The following is a 16,629-nucleotide window of genomic DNA, read 5'->3' as shown; positions in this document are numbered from 1 at the left end:
AATCCTCTGTAAAAGTTCGCTGAGGACAGTATCATACTTTGCAAGCAATTCAAACAGTCCCAAAAAGTTGCCATTCGAAGGATCGCTGAGCTTTTCATTACTTCCTCGAAATGCCACGTTTCTTTCGGACAAGAAAATAACGACATCAACCATGCATTTGACAACATTTCTCCAGAAATCTCTTTCTTTCAGAAAAGCCTGCAATTCGAGTTGGTCAATAGATGTATGGTTTACTATGCCTGACCGAAGGTCAAACCACTTCACCATACAGTCTTGATGACCTTTGCCTGTTTCATGCTGTTGAAGTCTTTTTGACAGTGCTTTCCAAGCAGATGTTCCACGACGTAGCGGTATGTCGCCAGTGCCAAATAATTTACAACAAAAACAAAAAAATGGCATCTTTCTGAACTGAGTACATTAACCATGAACGTCTTATTTTCTCGCCATTTGCCATGGTTCGATAGAAATGAGTACTTGTGAACCTCCGTCTTTCCTCGTTAAATGGAAATTCGTACCTTTCATTCTGCTGCGGTGGGCCACGTGCAACAATGTCACACACTTGCCTGTCTGGTATTATAGATGGCCAATCTCCTGGATCATCAGTCAGTGGTTCAGATTCAGATACTTCTTTCCCGGCAGCAGCTGGAATATCTGTCACAGTTTGTTTGGTAGAACAACTGTCTTCACGTTCGACCTCACTTGAAGCACTTCTGGATATGATTTGCCGCTGCTAGCGCTGTCCGTTTCATGTGCCTGTACCTGTACGTTGGATTGCAGCGCAAAATACGTTGACAACTTTGGAATTTTCTCAAGTTCCTTCTCGGCATCTTTTGCTGCCTTTCGTTTACCAGCTCCGCTCTTATACATTCTCTTAGACATCACAAAGCACGCTTCTGCGTTGGAAACGATAAAAAACTAAACAACTAAATTAATAAGATTTATCCGCCGACCGCCATTATGAACGCAAATACACATTCTTTGAATGGGTCCAACTAAAATTCGAAACTGACCGACAGACAACTGATGTAGCCAATAGCATTATGATGTATCATAATGACTTCACGGTTTTGTCAGTAAAACTGACATGGATTGTGCAATAGTGTCAATAAATGTCACTTACCTAGTTATACCTTACATTTTTTTTGCCACTTTTAGGGGCCCCCTTCCTTGCGGGGCCCTCTCCGGTCAGAGGGTACGGAGGGCGCTCGCTACACCTCTGTAAGTAAGCAGTTTCAAGCAAGAGGTTCCTTCTGATTATTGATTAACCAGGTGTGGGTTTTCCAGAACTTGCAGCCTTGAGACCTCAATAGACATTCCTGGGGCATATCCTACTCTTTGAAAATGCATGTATCAGCAATTTTAACTCAATTCTTATCAGGAAGGATGTGGGGTTAAGCCGCCCTTTCAGTGGCACCCTAAATCCCCCTCCCCTCTTGTCTTGGTCAAGCTGAGACTTGCTTTTAACAGCTTGCTGACTAGGCTGTCTTTAACAATAAGCCATAGTGGTTTCAGGCACTTTACTGGTTTGCCAAAGTCTCTCCATACAATAGTTCTGAATGGCCCAGAGGCTGTGCACTCACTTGTGACTCTGCTCACTCAAACAGCAGTTGCCAAGATCACCTTCTATTTCTGACTATCAAGAAGTTTCTATTATTTGTGGAGAATGATCTGCCTGTAGTAGTTCAGGTGTTTGCCACCTCCAGCCTGGACTACTATAACTTAATACCCGAATGTAGATAAGTTAATGAAGATACATTTGTTACACACAGCACAGCCCATCTCCTAAGCAAGATGAGGTGATGGGAGCATAGTACACTAGTGCTCTGCAACCTGCACTCATTCCTCTCATTTATTGGACCTACTTCAAGGTTCTCTACTGATCTACAAAAGCCTTAATAAATAGGCCCATGCTACTTCAGTGATCATCTCTGGACCTCCCAAGACCCACTGTGTATGTCTTTCTACAACTAACAAAGTTGAGGTATACACTGTAAGGAGTCTTAACAGGAGGTCCAAGATTCTGGAACCCCATCCAGAATGAGATTAGGAAAAGTCTTACCATTGTCATCTTTAGGTTGCTCTGCAAGACACACTTCTCAAGAGCATTGCCCAAAGCAACAGCAGAAGAAACTCCAGCAGCATACTCAGAGGTATAACGCTGCAGATAAAAAATAATAATAAATAAGAGTCTACACTATAGCAGCATAGCTATGTTGCTGCAGCTGTGCTGCTGTACTGTAGCCGCTTCCCACAACAATGGAAAGTTATTTTTCTTCAATATAAGTAGTCCACCTCTTGGAGAGGTGGTAGCTAGGCTAATGGAAGAATTTGTCTACAGTGGAGGTTACATTGACTTAACTACATTGTACAGGGGACAAAATTATTCACAGCCCTGTGTGATGTAGGCAGGTGGATCTAATTTTTAGGTATAGACCAGACCTAATTTACTGTTCCTGTTGGACAGACCCACTATTTCATATAATCCTGCTGTAGCACTTTTAGATATTATGCTCATAGGCTCTTCAGAAAATTGGCAGATGTAAACATTGCTTATTTGGAAAAATTTAATAGAAATTCTTCTGATGCTTTCCTGAGGGATAATTGAACATTACTATTGATTTTTCACAAGCAGCTGCTCAATTTTTAATTCCATTACTTACTAGGAAAAGAATTTAAGGAAAAGTTTAGTACTATTCAGTTTAAACTACTTACCAGTATTTCCTCTTTACATACTAATTTGTCTGCTAACTCGGATGCCATTCTGCTATCAATCCCACCTTTTGTGTTAATAACTCAAGGGGAAAGGGCTGAATACAGCTGTAGTCAGATCTCTGCTTCTCTTACAAAAAGCTACAAGTAAGTGTTACTAATTGAGAAGTTATATGCTATGCAAACAATTAGGACAGATCTACACTTTAAAAGCTGCAGCATGCAACTGTAGTATTTCAGTGAAGATGCTGCAATGCTGACAGGAGAGCTTCTCCCATTAGCGTAATTAATCTACTTCTGCGGGAGGCGGTAGCTATGTCAACAGGAGAAGCCCTCCTATTGACATAGTGCTATCTAGACTGAGGGTTAGGTTGGTATAACTGCGCTGCTCAGGGGTGTGGGTTTTTCACACCCCTCAGTGACATAGTTATACTGATGTAGTTTGGAGTGTAGAGCTGCCCTTATTTCTTCAAGTTTATCTAAGGCCTGTGACAATAATATTTTTTAAGTTTAAACCTCCAAGTTTGCTTGACACAATGAGAAAATATCTTATTGTACATTTTCATACTCATATCTAAAATAATTTGAGTTTTAAATGTTATACACACACTATATGGGCTTAGAAAAAGGTTGGTCTGTTACATCATAAATAACAATTTTTCAAATTTTTTTGACAAAGACCTGAAAATAAAACACTATAAAAAGGTGTCTTATTACATCATCCTTTAACACAGCAACAAATCTCTGGCAAAAAATATTTATCACTATACCACATTTTGATAGGCAAGTGTACGATCCATGGGTCATGAATTGATGTGTTGTGGAGGGTGCTGATCATTGTAACAGTGGAGAAACATCTGCAGGTTTTGCATCTGTTGTTCTGGCATGGTATACCTCATCTAGTGCACTTACTGCCCCAATAACTACTATGTGGGGGAAGCCAGACGATCACGATGCTCTTGAATAAGCCCAAACACAAAAATGATAAAAGATAAAAACAATGAGAGTGATTGCTTTGTGAAAAGTGTTCACCTTGTATGACCTATCAGTCCTCATCCTCAAAGGAAACCTGCAGAACCCTTTCAAAGACGAGCCTGGGTGCTTAAATTCATAACTCTGCTAAATACTAAAAATCATGGACTGAATAGAGACACTGGATTTATGGTTTATTATAACAATTTGTAACCCGTTAACCCCCTCTTATTGTCCTATGACTGCAGAGGTGTTAACAGGGCTCTCTACCGTGAATGGTCCCTTTAAAATATGTGCTAACAACTTATACTAAACAATCTGTTCCATTTTGTGTTTAACTGTGATGCTCAGTAACTTTCCCAGACCTGAAGAAGAGCTCTGTGTGACTCAAAAAGCTTGTCTCTCACCAACAGAAGTTGGTCCAATAAACGATATTACCTCACCCACCTTGTCTCTCTAACCCAGGGGTGGCCAAACTCCGGCTCCGCGTGCCTGCTGGGGTTCGGGGCTGAAGCCCTGAGCCCTGGCAGGTGCCTCCTGTGGGACAGAAGCCTCAAGCCCAGGCAGGCATGCCTCGGCTCTCAAACTTCTGAAGATTATCATATGTGGCTCAGAGGGTCTGTACTGGGTTTACAGTGGTGCCAGTGGCACCAGACCTATGCTCAAAAGGGGCCCCGGCCCGGCCAACTCCATTTGCGCTGTGCCTCAAGCTGCTGGCTCCTCTCCCCCACATCCCCTCTCCCCAGCTGCTTGCTCCTTTAGGCCATCCAGCTGGCCCAGGGCTTTTCTCCACTCCCTGTCCTCGCTTGCCAGCTCCTCAACACCCTCTACCGTCTCCCTCCACCTACTGCTCACTCCTGGCTGAATGCTCCTCTCTGCCGCTCTGGGCCGATCCGCTTCGGGCTTCCCAGGGGCAGAGCCTGCTTCTCCCTGCCGTTCTGCAGAAGCAGCAAGCTTGGGAAGTTGCCTCCTCCACCGTGGGCACCAGCACCAGGAAAGCATGGCTGGATGGGGCCCCGGAGGACGGAGCCGCTCTGTGCTCCCGAGCTTCAGCTGTCCTGCTCCTTAGGACTGTGCTGGGATGGGGGGATCCCTGCTTTGCGCTGGCTCAGCAGGGCCAGCGAGTGTGCCTGGGGGGCAGGCAGGGCCAGCGCTTCCATTTAGGTGACCTAGGCGGTCGCCTAGGGCACCAGGATTTGGGAGGGCGGCATTTTGCGGCCCTTGGTGGCAATTCGGCGGCGGGGGGTCCTTCCGCGCTCCGGGTCTTTGGCGGCAATTCTGCGGCAGGTCCTTCACTTGCTCTGGGACCCGCTGCTGAAGTGCCCTGAAGACCGGGAGCATGGAAGGCCCCTGCCCCCCCGGCCACAGAATTGCCGCTGACCGGGAGCACGGAAGGACCCCTGCCTAGGGCGCCAAAAACCCTGGCGCCGCTCCTGGGGGCAGGGCATCGGGGAGTGGGTCTGGGGGGTGCTGCTGGGTTGTGAGGGGAGGGCACTGGGCAGTGCAGGAGGTGTGTTTTGGGGTGCTAGGCAGTGGGGGGGTCTGTGTGGGGCACTGTGTAGTTGTGGTGGGGCCGTGGGGAAGGACACTGAGAAGTGGCAGGTGGGGGAGATATGTGTGTGTTGGGGTGCTAGAGAGTGGGGGTACTGTGTGGGGTGCTGGGCAGTTGTGTTGGGGCTGTGGGCAGGTGGGCACTGGGCAAGGGTGGTGATGTGCAGGGCCCTGTGCATTTGTGGTGGAGGATCTGTGGGAGGTATCACACAGGTGGGTCCAGGGGCGCTGGGCATAGGTAGTCAGGGGGTGTTGGGCAGGGGGACTCTATGGCATGGCATGGGCCCACCCCTGAGGGGAAGGGGCACACTGGCAGCAGAGGGCTGGGCACAGCAGCATCTGCCAGTTTGTAAACAGTGCCCTCACACTGGACTGAGTGGCAGGGGTCACCCCCACCATGTCAGGCCCCATTTCCCTTGGGGGGGGGGCTAGCTCCAGGGACCAACCACCTCCCCGCACCATGTTCCATTGCCCCCATAGGGGCCCACAAATATGTTTGGCACTGAGCCCATAAAAGGTTAATCCGGCCTTGCAGAGGGTCAGTAAATTTGGCCACCCCACGCTCTATCCTTCTATCAGCACGAGTCTACCAGTAGAGGGGAGTGGCATACATACATGTTAACTGCCATTTTTGCTCTGATTTAAGACACATTAAGTAATACCTATTCATTAATCTAATGTGGTTTATAAAACTGGACCTCTTGGGGGATGCCTATTACCCCAATTTTAAAGACTAGGAAACTGAAGGCCTGGGCTCTGACAGCATCAGCAGGAGGACTGGAACTCAGTTCTTGTTCCAACACAGGCTACACTGCCTCCCACCCTAGGAACCACCCTGAAATGGCTTCCATTCGTGGCAGCCCCAGCCCCTCACCCCAGTTACAATCGGGGCCTCCTGCTCTCAGAAAAACTCTTCCGGTGCTGGAGGGGCGCTTCCAGGGAGCTCAGTGATGAACAAATAAAGTCCCCACCCCCGGGGCCTGAGCGCGGGTTTCTCTTTTATACCGGCCCAATTCTTTCATCCCGCCCTGGTCCCTGCTCTGAACCCCAGCCGGACAACCACCCCCGCCTCGTCCTTGCATCAGCACCACGGACCGTCCCCACGACGCCGGCTTTCGCACCGCGGTGGAGCGCCCCCGCTTGGAGCGATTCTTCTTCTTTGTTGCCACCCGCAGTGACGTATTCTAGGCCCACCTGGGCGCTTTGTTCTTTTTTCTGATTGGCTGGCTAAGGGCGCGGCGTGCCCGCCCCCGGCCTGTGATTGGCGGGCTGGTTGGGGGTCGGGCCGGCGGTGTTCGGCTGCGGCCGCGGCGGTTATGCCGGACGGGGGCAGCGCAGTTATTGTCTGAGAGCTAGGCCTCGGCGCGGCTGTGGTGCGGGGGGCGGGGAAGCGACGGCGCGGGGCGGGGGTTGGGCTGGAGCCGGACCTTTAATCCCGTTTTTACCGTGTTCCCCGGGGCCGCCGCGGGACCAACCGCCCCCGCTCGCCGCCTCGGTGTGAGCGAGACCCGCAGGCCGGGCCTGCCTGCGTCGCCGCCCAGCCTCGAGTTTGAGAGCGGCCGGCGGACGAGCGCCTTGTGCGGGCTCGGCGCGCCGGGGCGGCCTGGCCCCGCGCACGCGGAGCCGGGGTGATTCGCAGCTTTGTAATACCCGGCTGCGGTCCTCAGCATGACATAGACGCCGGGCTGGGACCGAGGGGACTGGGAGCCCGGTGTGTGTGAGGGGGAGCCTGGTGCCAAGGCGGTGGGTGAGCGTGCAAGGGGGAGCTTGAGCCAGCTCTGTGTGCCTGTGTGTGTGCAAGGGGGGGAAGAGCCCGAGCCAGCTGTGTGTGTGCAAGGGGGGGAAGAGCCCGAGCCAGCTGTGTGTGTGTGTGTGCAAGGGGGGGAAGAGCCCGAGCCAGCTGTGTGTGTGCGCGGTTTGAGGTCAGTGGTGAAGCCCAGTCTCGGCCCCGGTCTTTTTAGCTCTTCCTTATTTATATTGAGGCAACGGGGAGAAAATGGCTAAATCCGGAGGAGGTGGCGGTGGCAGCGGGGGACTGACCTGGGTGGTAAGTTACTTTCCCCACTGTTCCCTCATGAGCCTTGACCCAGAGGTTAGATTGCAAATTTAGGGTTGAAGGTCTTGTCAACACATTAAATTAAGTATGTGGCTGTTCCTCAATATCTCTCTGTGTGGACAAGCCCCAGCAGTGCAGATGGTGCTCCGGTGGAAGCTGGGAATGTAGGGGAAAGGTTACAGCAATAGAGGGCTTGGTACTGAGTTTTGGACTGTAGGTAGATGGTGGCATTGGATGGGTTTGGGGTGTTCAATAGGGAGACTTTGTGGGAGGGAAGCTGATGTGTTTCATTTGAAATTGAAGGCAGGCTGTTTGAATAGTGAATTGGTGCCATGGAGGCTGTTGGGAGGCCAGGGATAGAGTATGTTTTACAGATACCCCCTCACTCTGGAGAAAGGCATCAGTCACTCTCTTTATGGTCCTTAGAGTTTTGTGTTGCTATATTTCTGTTAGAATGAAATGTTTTTTGGGGCTACAAAAGGGTTATGCAGGTGAACTTCAGTCCCAGACTGACATTCTCCATTCCCAACTGTTTGAAATGTTTTAAGTTAAGCTTCATGACAGATTCATTTTAATGAGTTTAGCTATAGTCTTAGGGGTATTCATATCTCATAACCTAGGAGTATGGGGAGAGGAGACTGTTCAGCTGGGATGTCGTATGCTTCACAATGTATCCAGGAATTAAACCTTACAACCTTCTGAAAGTTTTCCTTCCAGTTCTTGGTCTCTCTTTTAAGATGATCAGACAGAACTAAATTTTGGATTGTGGTGATATTAAGTGACTCTGGAACTGTTGAACGCTTTTGAGAAGTTTAAAAGCTTTTGGCAGTGTGAGGAATAGGGAGGGTTGGAGAGAAATGCCATCCTGGCCTGTTAACAGTAGGTGTGTCTGGTTCTGGAAAGATCCCAGGACAGAGGAGAGAAGACCTGAAGGGACCCAGTTCCCACAGACGATCAATAATTCACTTGCATATGTCTTTCTCAGCATAGAGTTCACAGTAGGGTCAACTTCCTCAATATAATTAACAAGAAAAGGCAGCATAGCTGAATGGGTAGTAGAGTAGCAGCATCTTCATCGAACTGGCACTATGTGTTTACTAGGGATTGTCAGTGTAGTATTCCCCTTCAATAGGGAGTTTGGATAACTTCCATCCAAGAATATTAAAGGAACTGGCACATGAAATTGCAAGCGTAATAGCAAGGATTTTTAATGAGTTCATAAATTTGGAGGTTGTACCCTATGACTAGACATTTGTAAATATAGTGCCTATGTTTTAGAAACCTGGGTCCGGGGGGGTATCGGTGATCTGGGAAGCTGCAGACCTGTTAGTTTGTCCTCAGTTGTTTGCACGGCCCTAGAACAAATCTTGGAAGAGAGTAATTGAAGACAGAGAGGTAAATGGTAATTCAAATAAAATACAACATGGTTTTACAAAAGATAAAATGTGCCACACCAACTTATTCTCTTTCTTTGAAAGAATAACCAATTTTCTAGACAAAGGAAATGTAATAGATATAGCCTGTCTGGATTTCAGTAAAGCATTTGATACAGTTCTACCTGAGAGATTAGTTAAATTGAAGAAGATGGGGATTAATACAAGAATTGAAAGGTGGGTAAGGAACTGGTTAAAGGAGAGTCTACATAGGGTTATACTGAAAGGTGAATTGTCAGTCTGGCGATAGGTTACTAATGGAGTTTCTCAGGGATCTGTCTTTGGACCAGTGTTAATTAACATTTTCATTAATGCCGCTTTTTGTGCTAAGGACAATGTGCTAATAAAATTCATGGATGTCTTAAAGTTGGGAGGTATTGTCAATATGGAGGAGGATTGGAATATCATACATGATGATGTGGATGTTCATGAAGACTGGAGTAATGAAAATGGAATGAAATTTAATATTGCAAAGTGCGAGTTCATGCTCTTATGGACTAACAACAAGAGTTTTTGCTATAAATTGGGCATTTACCAGTTGGAAATGACAGAGGAGGAGGACCTGGGTGTATTGGTCAATCACAAGATAACTATGAACTGCTAGTATGATGTGGCAATTGAATTAGCCTTTTTCATCTTAAGATATGTTAAGTGAGAGAGGGAAGTGTTGTTACCATGGTACAAGGCACTGATGAGACCTCATCTGGAATACTGTGTGCAGTTCTAATTTCACATGTTTAAGAAAGATGACTTCAAACTGGAAAAGGTGCAGAGAAGGGCTGCTAGGATGATCAGAGGACTGAAGAACCTTCCTTATGAGAGAAGACTTAAGTAGCTTGGCTTGTTCAGCTGAACAAAACAAAGGCTGAGGGGAGATATTACTCTCTATAAATATATCAAAGGGATAAATACCAGGGAGGGAGAGGAGTTGACACAAGACCAAACGGATATAAACAGGCTATCAACAAGTTTAGGCTTGAAATTAGATAAAGGTTTCTAACCATCAGAGTGAAGTTCTTCAACAGCCTTCCTAGGGAAACAGTGGGGGCAAAACACCTAACTTATTTCAAGACTTAGCTGGACAAATTGATGAAGGAGAAGGTGTGATGAGGTTACCTTTAATGGTATATGGTCCTTCCACGTCTGCATTTACCGAATTTCTCCAATGGCTGGTGATGGGACAGTAGAACTAGGAAGGGTTCTGTGTTGCTAGAAAGAATTGTTTGAGGTGTCTGGCTGGTGAGTCTTGCCCACATGTCAGGGTCTAACTGGTAGACAGATTTGGGATTGGTGGTAATTTTCCCCCAGGTCAGATTGGCAGAGTTCCTGAGGGTTTTTCACCTTCCTCTGCAGTGTGGGGCACAGGTCACTTGATGATTTTTAACTAGAGTAATTCTTGAAGTCTTTAAATCAAGATTTGAGAACTCAGTAGCTGAGCCAGAGATTATGGGCCTATTGCAGGAGTGAGTTGGTGAGGTTTCGTGTCCTGTGATGTGCAGGATAATCTTGATAGTCCCTTCTGACCTTACAGTCTTATGAGACACTTGTTACAGTGCTCCTTCCCTCACACCTTCAGCCACAGTTGGGTATCCCACTTCCCACCTTCCAGTTTTCCTAAGAGGAGAAAAATAGTTGTGGTATGGAGGTGAATAGATCTTGCATGCATGTTCTGGTGGTTGAGTGTACCTCACAAAGCTTATTTTTTCTCTCCATTTTATGTTAGAGAAATAAATTATGTGAGAAGGCAATTACAGTAACTCCTCACTTCATCATCCCGGTTAACGTTTCGTTGTTACATTGCTGAACAATTAGGGAACATACTCATTTAAAGTGGTGCAATGCTCCACTATTACGTTGTTTGGCTGCCTGCTTTCTCCACAGCTGGCTGCCTCCCTATGCCTGCCCCGTCCCCCCTCCGTGTCTCCCGCCCTCCAGCAGACCCCACGGATCAGCGCCTCCCCCCGCCTCCTGCTCACAGCAATCAGTTGGCTTGTGGCATTTAGGAGGGAGTGGGCAGGAGCAAGGACTTAGCATGCAGGCTCCCCCTGCCTCTTGCCCACAGCAATCGGCTGGCTTGCAGCATTTAGGAGGGAGGGGGGAGGAGTGAGGACTCAGCACACAGGCTCCCCCTGCCTCCTGAACACCGCAAACCAGCTGATTGCCCTGGGCAGAAGGCAGGGGGTCGGGGGTGGGAAGGGGAGCCTGTGTGCCATGTCCTCGCTCCTCCCCCCGTCTCCTAAACGCTGCAAGCCAGCTGATTGCCTCAGGGAGGGGGTAGGAGCAAGGACTCAGCATGCCTCCCTCCCTCCCTCCCTCCTGCCTGTGGCAATCAGCTGGCTTGCAGCGTTCAGAAGGGAGGGGGGAGTAGCGAGGACACAGAGTACAAACTGAAGGGGGAGGAGATGGCAGGGGGGAAGAGGTGGGTCAAGGGTGGTGGCTTGGGTAAGGGGTGGAGTGGATGGGCAGAGGGTTGAGCCGCTTGCCCCGGGCAAAATCAGTGCCTGTACTTGCAAGAACAGCAAGAGGAGCAGCCGGACAATCCATCCTCTTTCACTCTCTGACTCCACCACCTCAACCAAGCTTCATACTCAGCGGTGATGATTGTAGTATTTAAATTATTTCTTTAAAATTGTTTAAAACTTATACCTGTATTAAATTGTTTGTTTAAAATGTATATAATGCCTTTTGTCTGGGGAAATTGGATTCACTTAACATGGTTTCACTTAGTCACATTTGTCAGGAATATAACTACAATGTTAAGTGAAGAGTTACTGTACTAGGTTACATTTTTTTATATTGAAAACTAGTGTAGCATCAGTTTCTTGCTATGTCAATTAAAAAAAAACACACAAAATCATGTCTTAGGTACGGGAGACACTTATTATATAATTACTTTTTCTAGTACTTTGTCCATCTAGTTCTTAAGGGTTTTTAGTAGTTTAGAGCAGGAGTCCCCAGTGCGGTGCCATGATGCCTGCGGGGGCATTTAAATGCGCCCGCATCCTGGCCGGTGGTCGAGCGTCCGCTGAAAGGCCGCCGAATTTCAGCGACGACGCCTCTCAATGATGCCACTTGCTGCCAACAAGCACCGTCATTGAGAGATGTCGCACGCTGGATGAAAAGGTTGGGGACCACTAGTTTAGAGAGAGACCTGGAGACTGGCATAGGTGGTACACCGTGTGGGGATGCGAGTCCAAAAAACAATCATATAGCTCATGTAGACAGTGAACTTAACAATTCATTTTGCAACGTAACAGGTTCTTTTTTAAATTTGTACTTAAAAAAACCCAACAACTTCTTTTTAAATCTAAAGAGGAGAAGACACTACCGCTTTCGGAACCCTTTGTTTTTTCTCCTGTTTTAAAGACTACATTTAAAAATGTATGAATCTTTGTTCCTCTTGTTATGTCAGAATAGGGATATAAGAGTTATGAAGTTTTAACTGAGTTCAGTGAACAATTTAGGGCTGTAGTACTCCCTGTTCTGTGCTTCGAAACATTGAAAATAAAGAGCTCCTCTCTGAAAACCATACCTTTCTAGTGACAACTGTGGAGGGTAGGTACCTGAAAAAGGCATAGAAGGAGACAATTCATTTTAATCAGCAGGTTAGGTATAGTCTCGTCCCCATTTCCTCACGCACAATTTATGTAGTTGCCTTTCTCTGAGTAAAGGGTTTGTATTTTAGTATCTAACCTTCCCTGTCTACTTGAAACTCACAGTGCTTTATTCTCTTCAGATCACTCTACAATTTACGGTTTTATTTGTTTGCCTTTCCAACTTGGGTGTGTTCTGTAGATTTGGTCAGCTGACATTACTTAGACACATGGCAGATATGACCAAGCAAAGTAGAGTGCAGTGTAACTTGTTTAGTTGGTCCATAAAAATCCTCAGAACAAACTCTGGATACCGTGTAATCCAAAAGGTGTCTCCTGTTGTGTAGACAGACCCCAGGTACTCAACTCTAAAGACTACAAGGTAACGCTAAGCAAATGACATTTGTTTACGGTTGTCAAGTGCTTGAGATCCCCCTGAAAATTCTCTGCAGACCTACAGGACCAAGATACCACTGTTTTTAGAGATTGGTAATAAGACTGTCTTTAGCTCTAGGGCACTGAGATGTTACCATTTGATGTCAGTAGTAACTGAGGGCTTGTCCTTCACTACTGGGGTTAGTTGACCGAAGTTATGCTACTTTAGCTATGTGAATAATGTAGCTGGAGTTGACACATCTCTGTGTCTTCGTTGCACTGAGTTGACAGGAGATGCTCACTGGTCGACTTCCCTTACTCTTCTTGGAGAGCTGGAGTACTGGGATTGACTGGACTAAATACAGTCTTTATGCTAAATTCTGTACTTTTTGCTAACCAGGAGGTTACGCTGTCTGTATATTTAAGCAATTATGTGGCTTAACATACACTTACTGAGATTCTTAATTTTTTTTTACATTTTCTATCATATTAGAAAATGGCAAACGATACATTTCTTGTATCCTCAGTGATGTTATACTCATGATTTGTGTCAAGTTGCATTTGGACGGAAATTGGAATTCGTTTAAATGCACAAAAACGGCATCCTAGAATTTTCTAGTTAAAGAACACTATCTCTTTAATGTGTGAAGTAAAAAAAAAAAAAAAGTATGTTTACCAAACATGTTTTTCACTTAAAACTAATTTATTAAACAAAAGTAGTACTTCCAGTTAGTGAACTAAACTCATTGTTTCTATTCACCATCTTCCTCAAGATTTTAGAACTTAATAGGTTGTCTCTTCTCACCTCACTCCCTAATTTAATAACATTGGGTAACACTGGGTATTCTTGGCTTTCTAGGGAGCAAGGTCTCTTTAATTTAAAAAATAGTCTCTGCATACTGCAATTGAATTTTCCATCTGCATTTGTTCATATAGGCACTATCACTAGTAGTTGCTCAGAGTCTTAGCTGATATTTTCAGTCAGTAAGTAGCCATAAGAATGGAGGAGCTTACAGCTTGGGAAAAAGCTCACCAGCACCCATTCCCATTACCAAACAAAGTTAAATGGGATGGTGGCTGTTAGATTTCCAAATTTGTTTGAGGAGGCACGTGAAGAACAGAGAGGTAGGTGTGATGAGTGAAGACTTCTGGGCTTTGCAGGGAAGAAAAGATGACGTCAGATATGTGGGAGAGGGGAGCTAGGTGGCAAAGTTTAGCAGTCATCATGTGGCTGTTCTCATCCAGAACATCGAATTATAACCTTTAACACGTTGCAAAACTTTCAGTGTCAGAATAAAAGGTAGGTTTCTCCTCTTGTTAGCTGAGAGGCTTCATTAATAGGTAAGACACCAGGAGGTAATTAGAGCATGAAAGTATTGCACATTTTTATACTGAACAGTTTAAAAAATAGAATTCAGAAACTTTGTTGGAAGTTAAATAAAACAAATTGCATTGCACTCTGTTTAAATTTCTCTTGAAAAGTAGATTTTTGTAAGAGTAATCATTGGTGTTAATGGTAATTTATTTTTGGGAAAGAGATGCTTATACTTGCCCGCTGAAACATGATGCTTCATCTTGAATCAACAGGTAAAGTTCGAGTGGGACTCCCTTTTTAAAGCAGCGGTACACATAATGAGCCACATCCAGAAGACTTTCCCATTAACTTCTGTGGGAATGATGGTAGAGAGTTGGAGGATGTAGAGAACAGACATGAATTTCAGATACCCATGGTTAAGGGTTCTTCCTGATATGAAAGTCTTTGATTTTCTCTCATCCTTCTATTTCTCTAGGTTGCTATGAATAAATATCTGTCTGAAACTCCTGTGATCCTCTTCATGGAGTTCTCTGCAGGATTGGGGTCAGAGTTTTTAATCAAATTATTGGATTTGTGAAAAATTCATTCTGTAAAATCTCAGCAAAATATCATTTGCTGTGCAACAGGATTCAAGTAGTTAAAAATAAATGTGTGCTGTTTTAATCTGTAACACAAAGACAAACTTTTTTAATAGTTCTAAAATATTTTGTTGATTTAAAAAAAAAATGGTTGTGTTTGTTAAGGCATATAATGTCCTGGGGATGGTTTTGCTCTCTTAAATGAAGAGGTACGAGACTGATTGCCATTAAATTTCTGTGTGTTCCTTGTGAAAAAAACATGAAAATGGGACTTGTCTCATTAATTTGTAGCTGTTATCTGGTTCATAGTATTAAGTGAAGTATACTGCTGCTGTTTGTTTGCCCCCTAGAATCTTAATCTATTGTAATGACTGTTATTAATCATATACTGCATTCTTATACTGCTATATCATATGTGCCTTATAGTACTGTTCTGCAAAAGAACTGTTAAAATACACTATAATATAAATGCATGTTCTGCAGTTGTACTGTACTCTAAAGTCACTACTCAGCAAGCATAAAACTATACCAATCCTAAAGTACAAGTAGCAGTTCCATAGTTGGGATTGTAAGGCTGTTCCTATTCTAAACGTGATTTTTGGACTTTTGTAAAATTTGCAGGAGAAAAGCCTGAAATTTTGCATGAACCCTCTTATGCCGTTCTCTTCTTTTTTTTTTTTTTATTAGATTCCATCCTTTACTCCCCTATTTGGATAATTTGAAAATTACTTTTAGGGAGACTCTCCTTTCCAACATTGCCCTTTGTTGTTGCTGTGACAGCATAAAGAAACCAGAAGAGTTCTAATTCTGGTTGGAGGAGATCTTCCCTTTGAGGCACAGCTCAGCACAAAATATACTTCTAGGTCTTTTTTTTGTTTTTTTTAAGTGATTCAGATCCTCATCTGGTGTAAATCAGCTTGGCTCCATTGAATTCATTTCATGCCATTTCACACCAGATGAGAATCTGGCACAGTGTGTTTTACTTACATTCAAACAAGCATATTTTTTTTCTCGTAAACCCGAAGTTTTCAAAATTTCACCTCTATTTAAAAACTGATGCATGAACCTAGTTTTATATTTTTAGGAGCCCGTAACTGATGTGTTTTGCACGTACAAGCATGGTAAACTGCACATACTCCAATGCAGAATTTATGAAACTTCTTATGATAGCCTGTGAACATGATAATATCCATGTCAGTGTTTAGAAAGCTGAAAATATCTGTAAGCTTAGCTGTGAGAGAGGGAGGAGTATCTGGTTCAGGCATAGCCCTTGAGTTCTGAGGTCTTGGAATTTGTTGCAGAATTCACTTTTCCTGCAGAATTGTGCTGTAGAATCTAAGCTTTAATTTTTTTAAAAAGAAATGTAACCTGCACAGTTAGAAGAAAACTTGAAAACATGAACTGAGTGTGAACTCGTGCATTGTCGTCTTGAGCATGCTTATAGTCTGAAACAATAGCTCTTAAAGGTGTGAACTTCCCTATTCATTTCCATGAGTTTGGGTCAATTTCATTGGCAGTATGAATAAAGTATTTTACTGCTGATTACATTTTGAAAAAGTCCAAATAATATATTTTATGTTACAATCCCCAACAACTTCTTACCATTCCCTGGCTGCCAGAGGCCCTAGCTGTCAGTCTCCAGTCACCAGGGATATTTTGGTGTTGTATTGATGAGATGCCATCATTCTTCCCAGAAAATTGAGAGTTTGTACCCACACATGTATCTCCCTGCATGTCCTGAGAAATCCAGGAGAGAGGTTCATGCAGCAGGACAAGGGTGAACTGGAGCCATGCCTGTATAGGATTGCTGGTCACTGACTCCTGGGCAGCAGAGTTTAAAAAAAAAAAAAATTCGTGCAGAGAGGTCACGGCTGTAGGGGCAGCTGCATTGTGGGCTCGTTGCTGGAGGACTGCTTATATCTGTACAGGTACTTTTGCATCCACACCAGCATTTTGGTGATAGAGGGCTTAATTTGCTTTGCAGGACTGGTAAAATGTTGCTAGGGAAAGCTAAGGGCATTGTTGCTAGGACTCAAAATTTGTGTAG

At 44.9% G+C, this 16,629-nt stretch overlaps 1 protein-coding gene across 5 annotated transcripts in view; it reads left to right on the top strand.

Annotated features, from left to right (window-relative positions):
* Positions 1 to 6,630: 6,630 nt before the first annotated feature.
* Positions 6,631 to 16,629, top strand: part of TOP2B (DNA topoisomerase II beta) — a 119,406-nt gene continuing 109,407 nt past the window's right edge. For 2 of the 5 annotated variants that reach the window (XM_050938296.1, XM_050938293.1), the window contains exons 1-2: positions 6,631 to 7,012; positions 7,091 to 7,279. In XM_050938296.1, coding sequence (XP_050794253.1) covers positions 7,229 to 7,279 — 51 coding nt within the window. In that variant the 5' untranslated portion in view covers positions 6,631 to 7,012; positions 7,091 to 7,228. Of the gene's footprint in view, positions 7,280 to 14,479; positions 14,548 to 16,629 lie in introns of those variants that run through there. The other 3 variants (XM_050938295.1, XM_050938294.1, XM_050938298.1) reach the window with 3 other exon arrangements.

Source organism: Gopherus flavomarginatus, chromosome 2, assembly GCF_025201925.1.
Source record: "Gopherus flavomarginatus isolate rGopFla2 chromosome 2, rGopFla2.mat.asm, whole genome shotgun sequence".
Taxonomy (NCBI): domain Eukaryota; kingdom Metazoa; phylum Chordata; order Testudines; family Testudinidae; genus Gopherus; species Gopherus flavomarginatus.
Note: the sequence above shows the minus strand (reverse complement) of the source record. Positions and strands in the feature narration are given on the sequence as shown.